This window comes from Sus scrofa, chromosome X (genome assembly GCF_000003025.6).
Source record: "Sus scrofa isolate TJ Tabasco breed Duroc chromosome X, Sscrofa11.1, whole genome shotgun sequence".
In the NCBI taxonomy this organism is placed as follows: Eukaryota; Metazoa; Chordata; class Mammalia; order Artiodactyla; family Suidae; genus Sus; species Sus scrofa.
In genome coordinates, this window is record NC_010461.5 from 36371782 (window position 1) to 36394497 (window position 22716).

The 22716-nt window shown below is 40.8% G+C and overlaps 1 protein-coding gene across 2 annotated transcripts in view; it reads right to left on the reverse strand.

The window, feature by feature from the left end:
* Positions 1-22716, reverse strand: part of MED14 (mediator complex subunit 14) — a 70781-nt gene that overhangs the window by 17725 nt on the left and 30340 nt on the right. For both annotated transcript variants that reach the window (XM_021080844.1, XM_003135025.5), the window contains exons 14-21: positions 19668-19862; positions 19164-19298; positions 16568-16644; positions 9770-9930; positions 9532-9678; positions 7898-7989; positions 6788-6940; positions 6300-6569 (exon numbers count right to left, since the gene is read on the reverse strand). In XM_021080844.1, the coding sequence (XP_020936503.1) occupies positions 6300-6569; positions 6788-6940; positions 7898-7989; positions 9532-9678; positions 9770-9930; positions 16568-16644; positions 19164-19298; positions 19668-19862 (1230 nt within the window). The remainder of the gene's footprint in view (positions 1-6299; positions 6570-6787; positions 6941-7897; positions 7990-9531; positions 9679-9769; positions 9931-16567; positions 16645-19163; positions 19299-19667; positions 19863-22716) is intronic.

The window sequence follows — 22716 nt, forward strand, 5'->3', positions numbered from 1 at the left end:
TTAATGGTTATAAAAATTATTTTAATAATAATAAAAATAACATCTAAGTTAAAATGTATCATGCGAGCAAAAAGTTGAAGAAAGAAGTACCTCCTGGCACCTCTTAACACCAGGTCAAAATATTTTATTAATTTCTGAATCAGAAATGGGGAAAGGAATAAAAAGTTGTATGGTAGCCATATAAGTGACCTCAATGACTTGGAAAATTTTCTAGTTAATGAGAGTTCTCACTTTTTATGCCAGAAAATATGAAAGAGGAAAACTGAATTAAAAAATGAAGCCACCTTTTCTCTTTTTAATGCGACTTAATCTTGAGCCATCAAGAATGGGACAGTCTTATTTTACAGAGAAAGCCATCAAAAATTAAGTGAGGCCATCAGAATCTGTGTCTCAAGCACAGATTCTATCTCTTTTTTTTTATGGCTGCACTTGCAGGATATGGAAATTCCCAGGCTAGGGACTGAATTGGAGCTGCAACTGAGGCCTACACCACAGCGGTGGCAACGCCAGATCCAAGCCACATCTGCGATCTACACCACAACTTGCAACAACACCACATCCTTAACCCACTGAGTTAGACCAGGGACCAAACCCACATTCTCATGGACATTATGTTGGGTTCTGAACCCGCTGAGCCACAACAGGAACTCCTAGCACAGATTCCCTTTAATACGCTCTACATTACCAATCATCAAAAATATAGACAATAAGCTTATCAGAATTACTAAAAAGCTTTTAAAGATACATAGACTGATTTCTGATTAAAGATGATAGATTCACAACACATTTCATCTTCTCCCAACACCCTACTGAAACTCCTGAAGAAATTTTTAAGCACTAAGTCACAAGGACAAAAAGGATGGGAGAAGAAGAGAAAAACAGCAATAAATTCTAGGAGGCTGTAGAGCAGATGGTTGAGTGGTAACTGAACTATTCGACATGAGGAAGTTGCATCCTCAGCAAGCAGTGGGGGAAAGAAAGCCAAGAAGCAAAGCTATTTCTGTCCAGAGCCTCAAGATAACACAGGAACTGGCAGCATCAGATACCTTTGGAAATGGGGAGATGAAAGTGAGATGAAAAGCAAAGGACTGGGTGAAAGTCTCTTTAAGAGATAGTGGAACCCTCCCAGAGCCTCTGTCACTCCCACCAAGTTAGGCTGACCTCCACCACCGGGGGGAGGGTCTCTCACTTGAGGGGCTCTAGGATCAACCGAGAGAAGGGACATTATATTAAAAATAGAGGGAGTTCCCGTCGTGGCGCAGTGGTTAATGAATCTGACTAGGAGCCATGAGGTTGCGAGTTCGATCCCTGCCCTTGCTCAGTGGGTTAAGGATCCGGCCTTGCCATGAGCTGTGGTGTAGGTTGCAGACGCAGCTCAGATCCTGCATTGCTGTGGCTCTGGCATAGGCTGGCAGCTGCAGCTCCGATTAGACCCCTAGCCTGGGAACCTCCATATGCCGCGGGAGCGGCCCAAGAAATGGCAAAAAAAACAAAAAAAAAATGGAGATTAAAGTTTACATAATGCATACACCACCATCAAGTGGGATTCATCCCAGGTTCACAAGGATGGTTCAACATATGCAAATCAATCAACGTCATACACCACATTCACAAAAGAAAAGTCAAAAACCACAAAATCATCACAATAGATGCAGAAAAAGCATTTGACAAAGTTCAATATCCCTTCATGATAAAAACTCTTAGCAAAGAGGGTAGAGAGGAAACATACCTTAACATAATAAAAGCCATTTATGACAAACCCACAGCAAATACAATACTCAATGGAGAAAAGCTGAAAGCCTTCCCACTAAAATCTGGAACAAGACAAGGATGCCCACTCTCACCACTTTTATTCAACATAGTATGGGAAGTCTTAGCCACAGTAGTCAGACAAACAAAAGAAATAAAAGGCATCCAAACAGGAAGAGAAGAGGTAAAGCTGCCACTGTTTGCAGATGACATGATACTATATATAGAAAACCCTAAGGACTCCACACAAAAACCACTCGAACTGATCAATGAATTCAGCAAAGTAGCAGGGCACCAAGATTAACATTCAGAAATCAGTTGCGTTTCTGTATACCAACAGTGAAATATTAGAAAAGAAATTCAAAAATACAATACCTTTTAAAATGTACCCCTAAAAATTCGATACCTAGGAATAAAGCTGACCAAGGAGGTGAAAGACTTATAAAATATCAATCAAGGAAATTAAAGAGGACTCAAAGAAATGGAAAGATATTCCATGCTCCTGGGTTGGAAGAATTAATATCTTAGAGACGGCCATACTACCCAAAGCAATCTACAAATTCAATGCAATCCCTATCAAATTACCCATGACATTTTCCACAGAACTAGAAGAAAAAATACAAAAATTTATGTGGAACCATAAAAAGACCCAGACTTGCCAAAAGCAATCCTGAGGAACAAAAAACCAAGCAGGAGGCATAGCTCTTCCAGACTTCTGGCAATATTTCAAAGCTACCGTAATCAAGACAGTGTGGTACTGGTACCAAAACAGACATACAGAGCAATGGAACCCAGAATAGAGAACCCAGAAATAAACCCAGACACCTATGGTCAGTTAATCTTTGACAAAGGAGGCAAGAATATAAAATGGGAAAAAGTCTCCTTAGCAAGTGTTGTTGAGAAAACTGGACAGCTGCCTGTAAACCAATGAAACTGGAACACACCCTCACCATGCACAAAACTAAATTCAAAATGGCTTAAAGACTTAAATGAAAGACAAGACACCATCAAACTGCTAGAAGAGAACATAGGCAAAACATTCTCTGACAACAACCGTACAAATGTTTTCTTAGGTCAGTCTCCCAAAGCAACAGAAATAAAAGCAAAAATAAATCAATGGGGCCTAATCAAACTGACAAGTTTTGCACAGCAAAGGAAACCATAAAAAAAAAAAAAAACCAAAAAGACAACCTAGGGAATGGGAGAAAATAGTTTCAAATGATGCAACTGACAAGGGCTTAATCTCTAAAATATACAAACGACTTACACAACTCAACAGCAAAAATACCAACAACCCAATGGAAAAATGGGCAAAAGACCTGAACAGACATTTCTCCAAAGAAGATATACAGATGACCAACAGGCACATGAAAAATGCTCAACATCACTGATTATTAGATAAATGCGAATCAAAACTACCACGAGATACCACCTCACACGGGTCAGAGTGGCCATCATTCACAAGTCCACAAATAACAAATGCTGGAGAGGGTGTGGAGAAAAGGGAACCCTCCTGCACTGTTGGTGGGAATGTAAACTGGTACAACCACTATGGAAAACAGTATGGAGGTACCTCAGAAAACTAAATATAGAACCGCCATATGACCCAGCAATCTAACTCTTGGACATATACCCAGACAAAACTTTCCTTGAAAAAGATACATGCACCTGTATGTTCACTGCAACACTATTCACAAGAGGCAAGACATGGAAACAACCTAAATGCCCACTGACAGATGAATGGATTAAAGAAGATGTGGTATATATACACAACAGAATACTACTCAGCCATAAAAAAGAACAAAATCATGCCATTTGCAGCAACATGGATGTAACTGGAGATTCTCATACTAAGCGAAATAAGTCAGAAAGAGAAAGACAACTACCATATGATATCACTTATATCTAGAATCTAATACATGGCACAAATGAACCTTTCCACAGAAAAGAAACTCATGGACTTGGAGAACACACTTGTGTTTGCCAAGAGGGAGGGGGAGTGAGGGGAGTGGGATGGACTGGGAGTCTCAGGTTAACAGATGCAAACTATTGCATTTGGAGTGGATAAGCAATGAGATCCTACTGTATAGCAAAGGGAACTATATCTTGTCACTTATGATGGAACATGATGGAGGATAAAGAATGCATATATGTATGTGTGACTGGGTCACTTTGCTATATAGCAGAAAAGTGACAGAACACTGTAAACCAACTATAATGGAAAAAATAAAAACCATTTAAAAAGAAAAATAAAATTAAAAATGAATGCTGAGAATACTAATTTCCTCTTCTTATTTGACTTGCCAAAAATTGGGAGCCAGATGCATAACAGCTATGCAGAGCCTTCACACTATTCTCCTGATACTCACACTAGTCCACCAAAAAGACCTAAAGCTACTGACAGGGAGTTACCCAGTGAAATGGCCCAGGAAGATCACCCTGAAGTGAAAACCACAGTCAACTTTGCCTTTTTTTTTGTCTTTTTAGGGTCATACCCTCAGCATATGGAGGTTCTCAGGCTAGGGGTCAAATGAGAGCTGTAGCTGCCGGCCTACGACACAGCTGTAGCAACACAAAGGGATCCGAGCTACACCACAGCTCACAACAACTCCGGATCCTTAACCCATTGAGCGAGGCCAGGGATCAAACCTGTGTCCTCATGGATACTAGTCTGATTTGTTTCCACTGAGCCATGACGGGAATTCCTCAACTTTGCTTTAAATAAAAGCAAAGTGAAGAATCACTTAATATTTAAAGAAAAATACTAATATGAAAGAGATGAAAATGAAAAAAAGGTAGATGAAGTGGCAACTATGTAGGAAGAAATGAGAAAGGGAAAGACAATGCAGCCATACAGAATGTCAAAATGAACACTTAAAAACAAAAAGAGGTCTTGGAAATTTTTGAAAAGACGGCCAAAAAACATCTTGACGGAAATGAAAACTAGAAGGATTGGAAGGAAAAAAATGAAATGAGGAACTCTCCCAGAAACAAAGAGATAAAAAACAGAAAAGATAAGGAAATTAGAAGATAATTCCAGGATGCCTGACATCAAAGTAGCAGGGATAAAAAGAGCTAACAGAGAACACAAAGGAAAAGACTCAAGAAACAGCACAAGGAAGTTCCCTGGAACAAAAGGATCTAAGTTTCCAGGCCGAGAGTCCACTTAGTCACATAAGGTTCAAGAACTGGAATAGGATTAAATGTCACAATAGTCACAGTGGAAGACGGGGGGACGATGGAGCAACGCCTTCAAAATTCTTGCAGAAAACAATAGCAAACTAGAATTCTACACCTAGCTGTAAACTAAAGATGCTTTCAGACCTATAAGGTCTCAAATTAACTCCCATGTATCTTCTCCCGGGAAGCGACGGGGAAAGTCTTCCACCAAAACAACGAAGTAAACCAGGAGCAAAATGTGGGGGCCAAGCCACAGAGCATGCAACACAAGAGAGAAGTGAAGGAATCTCCCGCTTCACCATCTGTCTGCAGATTCCCAAATCAAAATTGGACAAAAGGTCTCCAACATTACCATTCCAGACTGGAGCTCAGAGGACTGTGGAAGAGATTTCTTCCAGATGGAAACTGGTCAAGTATATGATGTGTGAAAATACCAAAGGGAAAGTTACGTGTATGAGAGAGACTTTAAGGCTTGAGTTAGTGCTAGGTACAGAGGAGCTAAGAAAAAAAAAGTTAATTAATAATTCCCAGGAAAATAAAATGTTGAGCAAGAAAGGAAAAGTAATCATAGTAAGCTTGGGAGATATATTCATCATAATGTGAACACTGAAAAATTATCTAATTGAAATTGTTACCTAACGGTATCACAACGTTAGAAGAAAGGAAGAAGGCACACGGGTTCTGGAAGCAGCCTGAAAAGGGGAAAGGGCATATAAGAAAGAATTAAAAAAGAACTCAATCCTCATCTTCCATTGTGAGAATCAGATAATGCCCTCAACTAAGCTGAGAGGTCAACAAATAGCAATGAAAGGATGCTATTTAGAGCTAAGGATGTAAAGGCCAAGAGAATGAGCTATATGAGAGTTGAAAACAGAGCAGGAAAATGACAAGAGTGAGACTAATTTTCAAAACCAGCCATTTGGAACTATTTGACTCTAAACTATAAGAACATACAGCTGAGCTGTCATACCCAAACCTCCCAGGGTTGTGGCCCAGGACCCTACATTTTAAAAAAGTGTCATAGTTGAACTGATGATCGAAGCTTCTCAACATTCAATGATAAAGCCTACTTTAAAAGTTCCATGAAGCTCCAAATAGCAAATAGGACTCTCTTCAGTATCTTCCACCCTACTCATTACATGGCAAGGAAATAAAAGAGAGGACAGTTTAGCATTTCATTCACCACAGGCACAGCACTTTACCAGAATTTCGAGCTCCATCAGAATGAAGTTGCAGAGATGATGAATTAACACAGCTACTTATTGAATTTAAACAGGAATTTGCTGCTTTTCCCCATTATTTCCCCCCAAAGGAATTGTTTTAGAGATCCTCTTTAGGTTTAGTAATGCTGTAACACCCAAGTCTGTTACCTTGAGTCCTGGTGCAGGATAAAAACCTTCAACTAACTTGCTGTTATCAAAAAGACTGTAGGCGCCATCCCGAATTGCCACAACACCTCGACTCCGGCAGTATATGTCAATGCAATACATGTTCCTGAAGGCCAGTCTGATGTGGGTGGACGACTGTGGCAGGATGGAGAAGCACTGGTAGGCAGTGTTAGTTCTCTGGGTCAAGCCCAGCATCGGCACAGTGGGCAGTTTGTTGATGGCATTCAATGGAGCCTGAGTATCAAACAGTACCTACAAGGAACAGAGGCAGTAAGAGCAGCCGGTTTCTGTACGATGGCTGAAACCTCAGAATTTTCTAGGTATAATCGTCACAAATGAGATAATGCCCCTCTGGCACAATCCATAAAAACTTTCATCATTCAAGACAAGTTAAGACCACATGACTTTTTAAGGGGTTTTACAGGAGACACTAACACTGAGTCTTCTTGTTGAACAGAAAATAAACTTACCTGTAACAACTGAACCACATTTGGTGTTTTGTTGAACATTTCTTGAAGCTGATGGAGAATGGTATTGTGACAGTTACTGCATCCTGAGTTTGGGCCAACAGTTCCCAAAGAAATGTGAAATTTCTGATGTATGGAATTCCACTGGATACTAATCTGAATAAAAGAGATGACATGTTTCAGAAACTGACAAAGGTACACAATCAAGTAGAAGAAAAAATAATGTTTACACAGTAAGGCAAAATGCCAAAGGTGTAAATGAGGGCTGTTCTGAGAGCAGCTCATGAGACTGGACTCTATAAACTCCAGATGTGTGATGTCACTAAGGACCAGTACATTCGCTGAACATGTGTGTGTTAAACAGCCCACTTCTACTAAATAAAACAGAAAGAGAAGGTGCTCAAGAAAAAAATTTTGATTAAACTTCATCTGAAAATCATCAGTTTCTTATTTTTCAATTTTCTCTTGAACGGAAGAAGAGTCACCCTCGAGGTGAATGCCATCTTAAAGGGAAAGGAAGCCAGCCTCAGCACAGACGCCACCTTCCGTTAACAGGTTTTAAAACACTCAAGTAAGTAATTTCTGATATTACTCCTGTGGAAGAGTCCAGAAGAAGCCACCTGGCTGATTTTATATATTAAATTTCTAGGACTTTGCATATGGGATAAGGAAAAAAAAATAAGGAAAACTACAGATGACGGGGAATACCTTCAAGATTAAGACAGCATCAAACGATGTTAATAATCACGTGACTAAAAGCACAGCTATTCCATATTGTTCAGGACCATTCACATGGAATTTTATGTGATACAGTAATCATGCTGCTAAGCAGATTTTAAATCAGTGAAGAAAAAAAAATACAACCACCAAAAGTACATTATCCTGTCCAATTCTTCAAGAATATACCCAGAGAGGGTATAATTTCTAGTTACAATTTTAAAGAGTTTAGCATTCCAGAATACTATATTTATATCTACAAAGCATTTAACAGTTGCCATTTTATCCCTAATTTTTACTTGAACCCTCAATTACTTCAAAAATGTTTTCATAATTTTTGAATTCTTAAAAATATTTATGAGAGGAATTTCAGTTTCAATTAATTCACAGACTTACTGAGCTTCCCTTGGTGGTTCCGTAACACAAGATAAGTTTTCGGTAATTATAAACACGAACTTCTGAGAAAATGTTTAGATGAGTGGGTATGTCTAAACAGAAAAAAACAAACAAACCCGAAAAGGAGTTTAAGATTATACATACGAATTTTAAAAACATTTGAAAAAGAGGGCATCTTGGCAATATTATATGCCTAGACAGGAAGGTCTCTCTCTTTATAACTTAGTGAAAGAAAGAAACAAAGAGAGGAAAAAACGATAGCAACAGCATAAATAGATAGTAGGCTTAAATTTCCATGTCAAGGAGTTCCCATGTGACACAGAGAGTAAAGGATCTGACATTGCCACAGCTGTGGTGCAGGTTGCAATTGTAGCACAGGTTTGATCCCTGGCCCAGAGATTTCAACATGCTGCAGGTGCAGCCAAAACAAACAAAACCAAAAAAACCAAACCAAACCAAACCCTTCCATTTTGACAATGGGCCCAGGGTAGGGGTAGAGGCGTACTGAAGCACAGTGGTCAGGGGTTCCAATTCCAGCTCCCTCCTTTGCTAGCTATGTGAACTCCGGAAATCTCTGAAGTCTCTGTGACTTTTTTTCACTTGTGAAATAAGGAATGATAAATTACCTACCTCATAGGGTGACTGTGAGGAATGAATGAGTTAATATAAGCAAACTGTTTATTAAACTGTATGGCACATAATGAATTCTCAAGTACTATTATTATAGTCTGGTACACTGGTGTGTAAAAATTTCTAAATACGTAAGAGTCATAACAACGGTTATCTCTCAGGGAAGGAAACTGAAGTCTAAGGTAAAAGGGAAACTTACTTTTCTTTTTTTCCTTTTTTGTCTTTTTTTTTTTTTTTGTCTTTTGTCTTTTGTTGTTGTTGCTATTTCTTGGGCAGCTCCCGCGGCACACGGAGATTCCCAGGCTAGGGGCCGAATTGGAGCTGCAGCCACCGGCCTACGCCAGAGCCACAGCAACGCGGGATCCCAGCCGTGTCCACAACCCACACCACAGCCCACGGCAACGCCGGATCTCCAACCCACCGAGCAAGGGCAGGGACCGAACCGCAACCTCATGGTTCCCAGTCGGACTCGCCAACCACTGCGCCACGACAGGAACTCCCCTTTTTTGTCTTTTTAGGGCTGCACCTGCAGCATATGGAGGTTCTCAGGCTAGGGGTCGAATCAGAGCTGTAGCTGCCGGCCTACACCACAGCCACAGCAACGCTGGATCCAAAACCCACTGAGCGAGGCCAGGATGAAACCCATATCCTCACAGACACAATGTCGGGTCCTTAACCTGCTGAATCACAATGGGAACTCCTCTTTCTTTTTTTTTTTTTTTTTTTGGCCATGTCTAGGCATGTGGAAATTCCTGGGCCAGGGACTGAACCCCTGCCAGAGCAGTGACCCAAGCCAAGGCAGTGACAATGCCAGATCCTTAACCTGCTGCGTCACAAGAGAACTCCAAAACTTATTTTTCATTAGATACACTTATGAAAAAAAAATTTTTTACAATGTGCATGTTTTACTTCCTCAGTTAAAAATGGTGGCAGCGGGGGAGAGTGTGTGTGTGGGGGGGGGGAATGCTTTTTTTTTTCCCCAGAAGGAAGAATATCACTTGTACCTGGTAGAGAACGTGCAAATTCCAACACACACTCATATAATCGTGCAATGCTATTCCAGTCATTGAGGAACATTTCAACTACTTTTCTACCACCAACGGGTTCAGACAACAGGTTTTCATATGTTAGATAAACATGCCGGGATGGTCCTACAGGATTAAAAGAGAAGATTAATAGTAATCAATGCTAAAAAAAAAAAATCCAGAAATATGCCAAGACAAAGTGTGTGAAGCATCTCACCTTGCTCCCTGGTAGAAGTGCCATTAAGTGGACAATTTGCAAACACTAACTCTGCCACCCACGTGCGGTTATTTCGACCTTGTAATCGGAAAGTGCAATCGAGAAGAGAGCGGTCCAGAGCCTTTTGGGTTTCCTCATTTACACCCTTACAGGGAGGAATTCTGGTGATGAAAGACAGCATATGATGTGTACTTCACAACACAGCAAGACAAAAGCACAAGCTACTCAATGACAGGCAGGGTATCATATTAGACCTTTGGTTCAAACTACTACTAGGCATCTTCTGCAAGAGAAGGAAGCAATTCATATCAATAAACAGCAACTAAAAGCATTTAACCCACTTTCCTTCTTATCAACCTAGATTAGGACTCTCATTTGAACAGTGAGATTTACTTTCATTTTTAGTCTCATTACTAGAAAAGACCACAATTCTTCAGAAGGAAAATCAAAGATACTGGTTTTCTAGGAAATATACCTTGAACATCCTCAAGAAAAAGCTAAGGGGAACAAAATACTTGTAAAACCACTCTTTGAAGGCAGAGTGATACAGTGGAAAGAACAAGGGCTTTGGAGTCAGGGCCCTACATTCTAATTCTGATTCAGCCACCCTGAACCTCTCCGAATCTCAGTTTCCCAACTATAAAATGGACAGAATTATCTTATGGGTCACTGATGTTAGAACATGACAGAACAAGCTTTATGTATATATAAAACAAGCTTTCTATGTATATACAAAATACACATTAGCTTCTCCTTGCAGTAAAACCAAGTCTTGATCATCAAATGCCCTGACAAAATTTCAGGTTCATTACCCCGCCCCCCTCCCTTCCCATCCTCCTCTGGAGGGCGACTCACCGTGATGGAGCTTTGCATGTATCGACCCATTTAACACACATATTGTCCCTTATATACACCATATACACAAGCTTTGGTTCATAAAATACCCACCTGTGTTTCTCTTGCACTTTATGAACTCTTATTTGTCATAAAACACTATGAGGTAATATATTTTAGCTGTTTTTTTTTCAGTAACAGGTGAAATAGTGAGATAATATACTATTTAATTACACATTATCCCTTAACTCATAGGAAAGGTGAATTCATTAACAGATTCAGTATAATGATTATCAAAATCTAAGGCAAAAAACTTTGGTTCAGCCCTCTTATTTAGAATATAACACCTTGAATGGGGTTTCTCAGTGGGCAATACTGATATTTGGGGCTAGATAATTCTTTGTTGTGGGGTGCTGCCTGCCCTGTGCAGCTCTGGTCTCTACCTACCAGATACCAGTAGCATCTCCCATCCCCTCTTCTCACTTAATGATAACCAAAAATATCTCCAAATATTGCTAAATGTTGCCTGGTGGGGAAAAGTGCCCTAAGGTTGAGAACCGCTGACCTAGAATAAACAATATAAGAGAGCAAAGAAGAGACAGAGCTTGAAAATGGTTTAAAAAAATCTGTAGGGGGAAAGAAAGCTATAAAAGTTGCATGAAAATAGAATTAATGTAGTAACAGAGTTCCCGTTGTGGCTCAGCAGGTCAAGGACCCAACTAGTATCCATGAGGATGCAGCTGATCCGTGGCCTCGCTCAGGCATTGCTGTGAGCTGTGGTATAAGCTGCAGATGTGGCTTGGATTTGGTGTTGCTATGGCAAGTAGCAGCTCCAATTTGACCCCTAGCCTGGGAACTTCCATATACCAGGGCTGTGGCCCTTAAAAAAAAATTAATGTAGTACTGAAATTTTCTCAAAAATTCTACCACAGCTCATCTTAAATATACAGGTTTTTAATTTTTTTAAAGTTAATCTTTCACACTACATACTTGTTACCACTCACTGCCATAAAGATTTTGTCTAACGTTATTTGGGGTAGTTATTACAGAAATTGCACACTGCACAAATACGTTCAACTTCAAGTATACTAAGGACTTTTGTCTGCCTCTACCCTTCAAAACATAACCCTAACCCAAGCAAGTTATAAAGCAGCCAATTTGGATCGATTTTTTTTGGCCATGCCCACGGAATATGGAAGTTCCCAGGCCAGGAACCCATGCCACAGCAGTGACAACACCAGATTCGTAGTCCGCTGAGCCACCAGGGAACTCCCTCAGATAGATTTTTAAATCTTGATGTTGAAAATATAAATGCAGGAGTTCCTGTCATGGCTCAGTGGTTAACAAATCTGATTAGGAACCATGAGGTTGCGTGTGTGACCCCTCAATCAGTGGGTTAAGGATCTGGCATTGACATGTGCTGTGTGTGGTGTAGGTCGCAGACGCGGCTTGGACCCTGCATGGCTGTGGCTGTGGCGTAGACTGGTGGCTACAGCTCTGATTAGACCCCTAGCCTGGGAACCTCCATATGCCGAGGGAGGGGCCCTAGAAAAGGCAAAAAGACAAAAAAAAAAAAAAAAAAAGAAAAAGAAAATATAAATGCAGTACATTATCTTTCCTTCACATAAAATAGGTGTTTCATGAACTCCACCTGGTTAGAAAATGATTACAGAAGCCAGCATGTTTTCAAGTAAGAACTAAGGTAAGAGTAGGACTCTTCTTAATTTATGTTCTCAGGGTCAACACAACCCTGAAGATGCATTCTATGTCTCTTTCTTCATCTGTGATACAGATATAATTGGCATGAGCACGTATGTGTGGGGAGGAACCAGGTTCCCCCAAGAGGAAACCTGACAAAATCATTACAGACTCAAAATACCGCAAAACACTATTATATTTGCTGAAAATTAAGAACCAAGAAAGATGTTTCCTGGACAGTGGATTTACTGTATCTGAAAATTTCTACCAATTCAAAAAAGCTTTTTGATCTAAACAGCTACTCCTGACTGAGTTTTCTCCTGTAATTCTGAGTACTGAACAAATTTAGAAGTAGGCTTTGGTCTTCTAGGGCAGATGTGTGTCAGCACTGCTCCTTCTCGGTCATCACGTGCTGTGTGTCAGTTTCATTCTGAGGGATTTTATGAACACCAGTAACCACGTTATGTCCCTGTGGGGCAAAAATGGGGAGGAACACTGAAAGCTCTAGCAAAAGTAGCGCAGGGGCGCCTACTAGGAAAGTGGAGCAGGTTTGATAGAGGTCGCACATGCATATGCAGAAGACTGAGTCACATAACTGACATAAGCCGAGCCATACAACCTGTAGGAAAAAGAGCTGTGCCTGTGCATTTTGCATAAGCTACTGGAGGCAAAGACACCATGGAGATGAAAAAACCTTGTGGGTATGGCTAGAAGGACCAGCACCACCGCCCACTGCAGCAGTGTTAGTTCCAGAAAGGCGGAAAGCTTGCACTGTGAGTGTGCTGCTCTTGAGACGGTGTCATTTGTGCTATGGGATCAAGACTCTTTTGAACCTGCATGAGGCAACAGGTCCATGAACCAGAGCACTCTAAGGTGTTTATCATGAAATTTTCAGAGATACAGCAAGAAGGCCTGCTCAACAGATTTTCAAGGAGCTAAGTTGAACAAAAACAGAACATACTTTTAGCAAAGAGGAGAAAAATGTGCTGCTCCATTTTAAAGCTTTAAGATATCAACTCATACTCCCATTTAGTATGAATATATCTAGGACTAAAAGCTTAAGAGTTTATGAAGATTAAATGTATTAGAGCAGTTACATACTAATTAGATGCATGCCAGGCTTTAATCTAATAAAATCATATTTAGACATTTATCATTTTTTCCTTCTTCACTTCTATGAAGAAAACACCCCCAGTAATGGACAGCATGTACCAGACAAACATATCTTCCAGGATATAGTAAAAACTTTCTTTAAGAGTATTATAAAATGAAGCTGAAAAAATATAAATTAAATATAAATATAAATTTTAAAAATGAAGCTTAATATTTTCCCAGATAAAGACTACTATGATTCCTCTTGAGTTCAAGAAGAACGAGGATTAAAATTTCTTTTGTAGGAGTTCCCGTCGTGGCATAGTGGTTAACGAATCTGACTAGGAACCATGAGGTTGCAGGTTCGATCCCTGGCCTTGCTCAGTGGGTTAAGGATCCGGCGTTGCCGTGAGCTGGGGTGTAGGTTGCAGACGTGGCTCAGATCCTGCTGTGGCTCTGGCGTAGGCCGGTGGCTACAGCTCCGATTCGACCCCTAGCCTGGGAACCTCCATGTGCCTCGGGAGTGGCCCTAGAAAAGGCAAAAAGACAAAAATAAATAAATAAATAAATAAAATAAAATTTCTTTTGTAAACATGCTGAAAGATATTTTAAGATTCTTGCAAAACATGAAAAACATAACTGAGAGAACAGAACACAAATGTTATCATCATCTATCTGCAGTTGTCAAGAAGAGTGAAAAGGAAAAAAACTTGTATTTTAGGCAGAAGCAATTCAAAAACAAAGGCAGGGAGTTCCCATCATGGCTCAGTGGAAACTAATCTGACTAGTATCCATGAGGATGCAGGTTTGATTCTGGCCTCACTCAGTGGGTTAAGGATCCGGCATTGCCGTGACCTGTGGTGTAGGTTGCAGACACGGCTCAGATCTCGAGTTGCTATTGCTGTGGCTGTGGTGTAGGCTTGTAGCTATAGCTCTAATTCAACCCCTAGCCTGGGGAACTTCCACCATATGGCGTGGGTGCGACCCTAAAAAAACAAAGGCAGGAGTTCCCGTCATGGTGCAGTGGAAACGAATCTGACTAGGAACCATGAGCCTGTGGGTTCAATCCCTGGCCTCGCTCAGTGGGTTAAGGATCTGGCATTGCTGTGAACTGTGGTATACGTTGCAGAAGCGGCTTGGATCTGGCATTGCTGTGGCTATGATGCAGGCCAGGGGCTACAGCTCTTATTAGACCCCTAGCCTGGGAACCTCCACATGCCGTAGGTGCGGCCCTAAAAAGACACACACACACACACACACACAAAACGAAGGCGAATAAATTAAAAGCATTACACTTTCCTTTTGATTTCCATTGTAAGAGCAGCTCTCTCCTGGAAAACCCTTTTGTAGAGATGACATTAATTGGCCAGGCAGGGCAGCTATTCTAGTTCTTCAATTCTTTATCTAAAGTGAGCACCATGACACATGGGTGGAGTACACACTATCTACTGGCCCTCCCCACCTTCCACAGGGCAAACTGAGCCCCAAGTAACAAAAATTAAAGCCCTGCCAGCTCAAGTTCCAAACTGCCATGTCTTGGAAGACAGAGGAATTCAATAAATAAAAAGTGCTTCTATGATTTATATTATTAAGCAACACTTAAGAAACAATACAAGTGCCAAAAAAAAAAAAAAAAAAAAGAAAAAAGAAAAGAAAGAAAGAAAGAAAACTGCTTTTGTGCACCAAAAAGGTTGAACTCTGAAAAGGCATTCTGGCTCTGCAAGTCCACCCTGGACACCTTATAAAGCACACATGCTGCATAGTTTTCCCTCTGGGCATCCTTTGGTCCCTTGTCCTCTACCCATTTAGAACCAAGCCCTCTGCCCATCCCCCTCCGTGTATTCTTTCCTGGTAATCTAAGCTAGCATCCCAGTTCAATTACCTTGGTAATGACTCATCTACTTCTCCCGCCCAGATCTGTCACCTGTGCTTGAGACACACCTCTGCCTGCCCAAAGGGATGTCTAGGCATCTCAAACTTAGCAAAGCCCCTTTAAACATCACAGTCACCCATCATTTGCCCCAGATAAAACTAAGAGTCATCTTTGCCACCTTCTCTTCTTCCTCACCGTCAACATCAGTCTCATTGCCAACGCTTGAAGATTGCATCCCTAAGTCCTTATGGACTTTCTCTGGTCCAAGCTACCTATAACTCTGGTGTGAACCATTTCAGCAACTGGTTTCGCTACTTCAGTCTTGTTCCCCTCCCATTTATTCTCCATATTGCTATCAGGATGAGCTTTCAAAGAACACCTATCTAGGTGTTCCCACTGTGGTGCGGTGGGTTAAGAATCTGACTGCAGGGGCTCCGGTCACTGCGGAGGTGCAGCTCTGATCCCCGGCCTGGTGCAGTGGGTTAAAGGATCTGACATTGCCACTGCTGTGGTGTAGGCTTAAAACTGCAGCTCAGATTCAATCCCTGGTACGGGAACTTCCATATGCCATGGGTGTGGTCATTAAAAAACTAACCAGCCAAATAAAAAACTAACCAACCAAATAAAAAACCCCACCTATTTAAGGATGTCAGTTTCTGCTTAAAATCATCTTATGGCTTCTTACTACCATTTGGATAATGTCTAAATTCCTTAAGGATACTTACGAAAGCCCTCTAGGATCTGACCCCTCCCCCCTTACATCTCCAGGCTCATCTCTCCCAACTCCTGCCATGCCTGACTTCTTTCAATTCTAGGATACTGAGCTTTCACTTCCCTCTGAGCCCTCATTTCAGCAGTTATCCCTTCTGCTGAGGGGCACCCACTCCCACCCTAGCTCCCTTTCCTCTGGCTAATTCTCACCTCTCCTTCAGTCTAAGACGCAATTGGTACTTCCTCAGGGATACCTTTCCTGACCTTTAAACTAGCCCAGATCCCCTGCTCTGTGAACCCACAGCGTCCTGAAGGGCCCTACCAGAATTCAAGCCTACTCACACTTGGTAAACATCTGCTGAATGAATAAGGGAACCCAGAGGAAATACATCCTAAAAGACCAAGTGGTGCTGGATCTCCACTCGGCAGGCGAAAGACTCCTCCCCTGGACTGTAGTAATTCCATGCAGAAATCCATGGCATCTGCAGGTTCTGAACTCTGCTTTACGCTGACTCAACAAAGGAGAGGAGGAGCACTGGCAGTGCGGTGGCAGTGTGTGGCACCAAGTGAGACACATGACAGGGACTTACTTCAATAAGCGGATTGCGTGGCTGAAGCCATCACCTTCCATTTGCACTCCTTGATGGGGAATCTCCAGATTGGACAACTGGAAAGAGAAAAGTACAGTTATATCAGACCACCAATTTTACAAAGGAAACTACCTTTCCTAAGTACTACTACAACTATTTTCGTGGCTTCTATTCTAGGGTCCCTCTGTCACAAAGTGCAACATATCAGGCATAAGCACTGTCCTCCATCATCAGATTTCCCAGCAAACTATATTAAGTCCAGCAAAATGCAAAGATGAGCCAGAGCTTCCAGTTAAAAAACACCCCCACAGGTGGCAAATCTTCAGAATTTGGGAGGTTGATCTAATTTTTGCAGCAAAGCCGCAAGTAATCCAGAATCAATTCTGGTGGTCCCACACAATGCAACTGTAAAATAAGACCAATTTTCTTGTGTGATTCAATTACGTCTGTTCGAAACAAAGTTTGAGTCATAGCCACATTTCATTTTTAATCATGAACAATATTTTACATGAAATGTATTTTTTTAATATTTTTATTTTTAACCATTAAACTATTTCCTCTGTGAAACCCAAGAAGAAAAGATTTCCAATTTATGCATTTACCCAGTGAGTTATCTTTCCCAACTGCTGGGTTTAGAAAATGAGCTTTTAAAAAAAGGCATGCAGGGGTAGTGTCTGAGACCCTATCAGTGGAACGACAGGTTACTTGAGAATACCAGGAAGTCATCTGATCTAGCAAAGAAATGCTTGCAGTCAGCAGATATTCCCAGATCTTCTCTGCCAGCCTAATTCTTTATATCCACCTTGTTCCAGAAAGGATTTAAGGCAGCCCTAAGGTATTTGACAGAGCCCTGTTCTTTGGTCCTGGGAAGAGCAGAGGTTTAGAAAAATAGCTGCTGACCAAATAGGCAGCAGAGTTTCAGATTCAAAAGAAAACAACGCTTGGGCGGGCTCACAAAACACTGCCTCTGCTCTCTGGATTACAAATATAAGCATTCCTGGTAAGATTAGATTTAATTATTCACATCTCAGTATGAATTAAGCAGAAAAAAGTGCTGGCTTTTGCCTCTAACATGTCTTTTTCATCGAGAGAAGGAAAAGTAATTTAAACTTTTTAGAGCTTGGTTGAGTTCAACAGAGAACTACAGAATGTTGCATGGCCTATGTGTGCAACAGGTACAGGAGCACAGAGAAGGGGGACAGAGAGGCCATGTGTCTATGTGGGCACACAAGCCTTTGTGATTGCTAGCCTGTGGGTAGCAGGGAAGAGAGCAGACAGGCCACTGGGCCCTGGAGCCGCCCTTCCCGCTGCAAGGGAGTAACTGAATGACATTCGTATAATCAATCACACAGCATGAAGAAAAAGCCCAAGAACATAGTCAAGTCGAAAGGAAGCATAGATGCTGTAGTTTAGGAGCTGTGGCCAGTTCCCAGACAGGAGGACATCCATCAAGTGCACAGTTCTAGGAGCTGGGACATGGAGGAAAGGAGTACCTACTTCAGGTGCCTGTCCCTGGGCTACCAGTGCTCCTCACGATCTCACACCTTATCCTCCGCTTTCAGATCCCTTAAGCCCTGTAAGGCAGGGGCTGGCATACAACCGCTTATGGGCCAAGCCCTAGCCACTGCCTGTTTTGTAAATAAAGCTCTGTTGGAACAGAGCCACGCTCCTCTGTTTAGTATCACCTATGGCTGGTTTACACTGTTACGGCGGATGTGAATAGCTGTAATAAGAGACTATATGACCCACAAGGCCTAAAAAAATTTACTACCTGGCCCTTTACAGAAAGATTGTTGATCCCTGCTCTAAAGCATCAAAGTGTTTTCAACAAGTCTTCCCAAGACTATCATCCTCAGCCCAACTGAAATAATCCACTTCCACATTTCTAGGTCTCTTCTTCATTCCCAATAATTTACGGAGGAAAGGAGTCTTACACAAAGTCAAACTTTAAACTAGAGGGAAATAATTAAGCTTTTGGTGTATTACTTTTAAGGGCTGTCAATCCTTGGCCAAAGCCCTTTTCGGAAACATAAAAATATGGGTTCTGTCACCTCCCTTTACTTTCACGTTTGGGGATCATGCTGGATATTATAATTGCATATTCTTGAAAGACACCAATTCTGCCTAAGTCTATTGCGTCTTCCAAGAGAAAAAAGTAAAAATTTAGTTTAATATTCTTTCTGCTCTGCTTCTCAGAAAGGAATCCAATTTTATTAGTTTATAAGCAATATGTACAAATTCATCCACTGAAAAATGAGCCACTCCGTTATCAACTAACCATCTCTAAAAGGCTTATATAATGATTCTTCTAAGAGGCATACAAGGAAGATATCAGGTCTCAAAAGTTGTCCTTTGAAAAAAAAGGGGGAAGAATTTAATTTCTATTTCCACAAAGAAAGCCCACAATTTGGAATCACAAAGATGAAATACTTTAAGTCATATTTTACACGTATACCATGAGATGCAGTGATTTCAACCACAGCCCTCCCAAATAAACAAGATCACAACCATGAAGTTCTCCTAATGCAATCCAGGTAGCTTTAGCAAGGTATTTAAAAAATTACTCTGAGTACCCAAAGCTGTTCCCCCAAGTTACCTCCAACCGAAGTCCTACAAATGGCATATTTGTATCACACATAGCGACGAAGTGAGCTAGAACTTTATTGAAGGCACACATTTCTCCTGATCGTTTGGTTTTCTTGGGTTCTACTGGACATAGATCATCAGACAACTAGAATTTAAGTAAAGAACACAAGCGGGTAAAAAAAGTACATGTGATGCAATTAGTTAATGCAGTTGAACTACTATAACAAAAGTCAAGGTTAACCAAATGTTAATTCATTCAACAAATGTTTACTGAGCAAATACTGACCTAAACAACAGATTAGGAGTAAATATTATGTATTTAATGAGCTGTCTTGCGGAAAATGGTGCAAATTATCAATTAAAAGAGAAGCATCTTTAAGAAAATGTAGACAGTTGCTTATTGCTGCCCAGTCTCTTAAAAACCATACCCAATTCTTTCCCATATTAAAAATGGTTAAAGAACACAGCAGTTAACACACACGAACGCTGTGCTCATTTCTGAATGAGATCATACCTTGCGCTTGGTACTGGTCTTAGGCTGTTTCCCATTTTTTGTACGATAAACTAATTCCTGGATGTTTTCTTTGAACTGCTGCAGCAGGAGGGCCATGACAGGGCTGTCTTCACGATCTGCAGCATTCACAGACATGAAGTAGTACTTGTATGACAGCTGAGTGGGTTTATTGGGAACCTCCAACATCTCCACAACCTAAAAAGGCCCAAATCAGAAATGAGACTCAAAAATATACTTCATAAGTGTTGGACATCTTCCTCCTTATATCAAGTAGGGCTCAGAATCATAAATCTAATGTAGATGAGTTTTTTCTTCAGACAAGGGACAAATCAGTGATGATCTCAAAGAAAAGCACTGCCGTTAAATACATAATTTGTTTTCTAAAAAAAAGAGATCTGACTAAAGAACAATGATAAAAGTAAAAGCAACCATAAACTATAGCAAATGGGACATTTAGACCATCAGCATTAGGTGTTCTTGATATTCATACCTTAGCTTATAAATTGAAAATATCTTCTGCTTACATCTAGCAGATCTGCTAGATTTTCCACAATGGTATCTATTTCAAACTGCCCTGCTGTCTCCCTTAACCACTGAAACATCCTAAGAACTCCACTCTTACAGCAGAGAAAAAGGACAACGCCTCCCACTTGGAGGCATACGAAAACAAATCCTGATTTTTCAAGTGAAATTAATGGTCACTGTGAGGATAAGGATAACACCGTCAACAACAGTTAACACTGATACAGAGCTCACTGGGTGCCATGTACTGTCCTAAGTATTTGACACATGTTAATGCATTTCTTCCTCCTAATAACTCTATGAAGTAAGGATTCTTATCTTCATTTTTCTGATGAAGAAATTAGGCACAAAAAAGTTAGGTTAATTGCCCAAGATCTCAGAGCTGAGAAGTGATGGACTCTTGCTTTGATCCTAGAGGTCTGGCTCCAGAGCCCATGTTCTTATTCACTGTTCCCGCACACTGCTTTCCAGGTCGACTGAAAACTTAGGAAAAGCCCCCTAAATACTTTAGTGAGAGAAGAAAATGCCACTGAACAAAGCCCTTGATCAACACACACTTTGTCTCTTTTCCTCTCCCCCTTCTCCCTATTTCCCCTCTTCCCTACACACTCTCTTCAGGAAATTGTCTGGCCAACACCTAAGCATCAACAGGGTGGTGCTTGAGGAAACGCAAGAATTAAAAGAAAGATGGAACTTCACCAAAGAAGATATATGGATGGCAAATAAGCACATCATCAGCCATCAGAGCAGCATAAATTAAGACTATGATAAGACACCGCTATGCAACTATCAAAATGGCTAGCATTAAAAAAAAAGTCACAATACTAACTGCTGGCAAGCATGTAGAGCAACTAGAACTCTCATGCATTGCTGGCAGGAATGCAAATGGGTCCAGCCACTTTGAAAAACGGATAAGCATTTTCTTACAAAGCTAAACATACATTTAGTGTGTGACCCAACAATCTCACTTAGTTACTTATCCAAAAGAAATGGAAACTGAAGTTCACGAAAAAAATCTATATGCAAATGCTTAGAGCAGCTTTATTCACAATTGCCCCAAACTGGAAGTGACCCAGACGGCTTTCAGTGAGAGGCTGGATAAACAAACTGTGATACATCCATACCATGAAACACTACTCAGAAACAAAAAGAATGAAATATTATACATACAACAATACAGATGAAAATCAAAGGCATTATGCTGAGTGAAAGCAACTAGACTCAAAGGCAAAACTAGAGACAGTGGTCACTGGGTGAGAGTGGGGGGAGGGTTTAATTACAGAGGGGCAGCATGAGGGAACTCTGGGGCATGAGGGACCTGCTCTGTCCTGGTGAGATGGGGGTTACAAAGCTGTAGGCACTTATTAAATCTCAGACACCAGAAAGTCTGAATTTTCACTGCAGGTTAATTATATCTCAATAAAGCTGGCAAAAGTAAAAGAGCCGAAAGACATTTAAAGGCAATAGGGTTTTCCTCTGTTCCTAATGTCCACGGTAGTTTTTTCCACTACTGGGAATGTATCATCCTTAAGTGAGAAAGATGCAGGATGAAGAGCCATGTACATTCAGTTTTGGTCTAAACCATGTGAAACAAATTATTGCTTTATAATAAACCAGCAGCCACTTGAAACTTAAAGCCTGGCTTTTTGTTGGATATTAAATAAGGTCAGAAAATTATAAATTACAACCAATTTATTTTATGTGTGGCTGAATATAAAAAGGGCTTTGTGTGTTCATAGGTTTGATTATTATGCATATCATTTCACATGCAGACCAGGGAGCTCACGGAGAACTGAAACCACCACCTTCTATCTTGTGCTTTAAAATTCACAAAAAAAGTAAAATTTATATCAATGACATACTTACTAATCTACAAAAGTAACTCTAACTTAATACGTACCAGGCTGCACAGGGTACCTTTTAAAACAGTATCTTTTATTTTTTTATTTTTTTTATTTTTTATTTTTTTATTTTTTTGTCTTTTTTAGCTATTTCTTGGGCCGCTCCTGCAGCATATGGAGGTTCCCAGGCTAGGGGTCCAATCGGAGCTGCAGCCACCGGCCTACGCCAGAGCCAGAGCCACAGCAACGCGGGATACGAGCCGCATCTGCAACCTACACCACAGCTCACGGCAACGCCGGATCGTTAACCCACTGAGCAAGGGCAGGGACCGAACCCGCAACCTCCTGGTTCCTAGTCGGATTTGTTAACCACTGCGCCACGACGGGAACTCCTAAAACAGTATCTTTTAAAAGTACAGCTCAAAACCTTAAAAAAAAATTCACTCCCATTACCTTCAACCAACAATCCTGAATTAAGTTTTTTAAACACCATAGAATCTTAGCCAAAAGTATTCACTTGGCGTACACAAAAATTTCTACGAGCAGGAAATATAGTTATGAAATATATGAGTCCATATTTCAAATTCTGGCAATTTTTAACCAATTCAAAGATCTCAAAGAAACTTAACTGGAAAACATCTAGAAAGAGTGAAAAAGGAATAAGGATTTTGCTGTATACTGAAAAG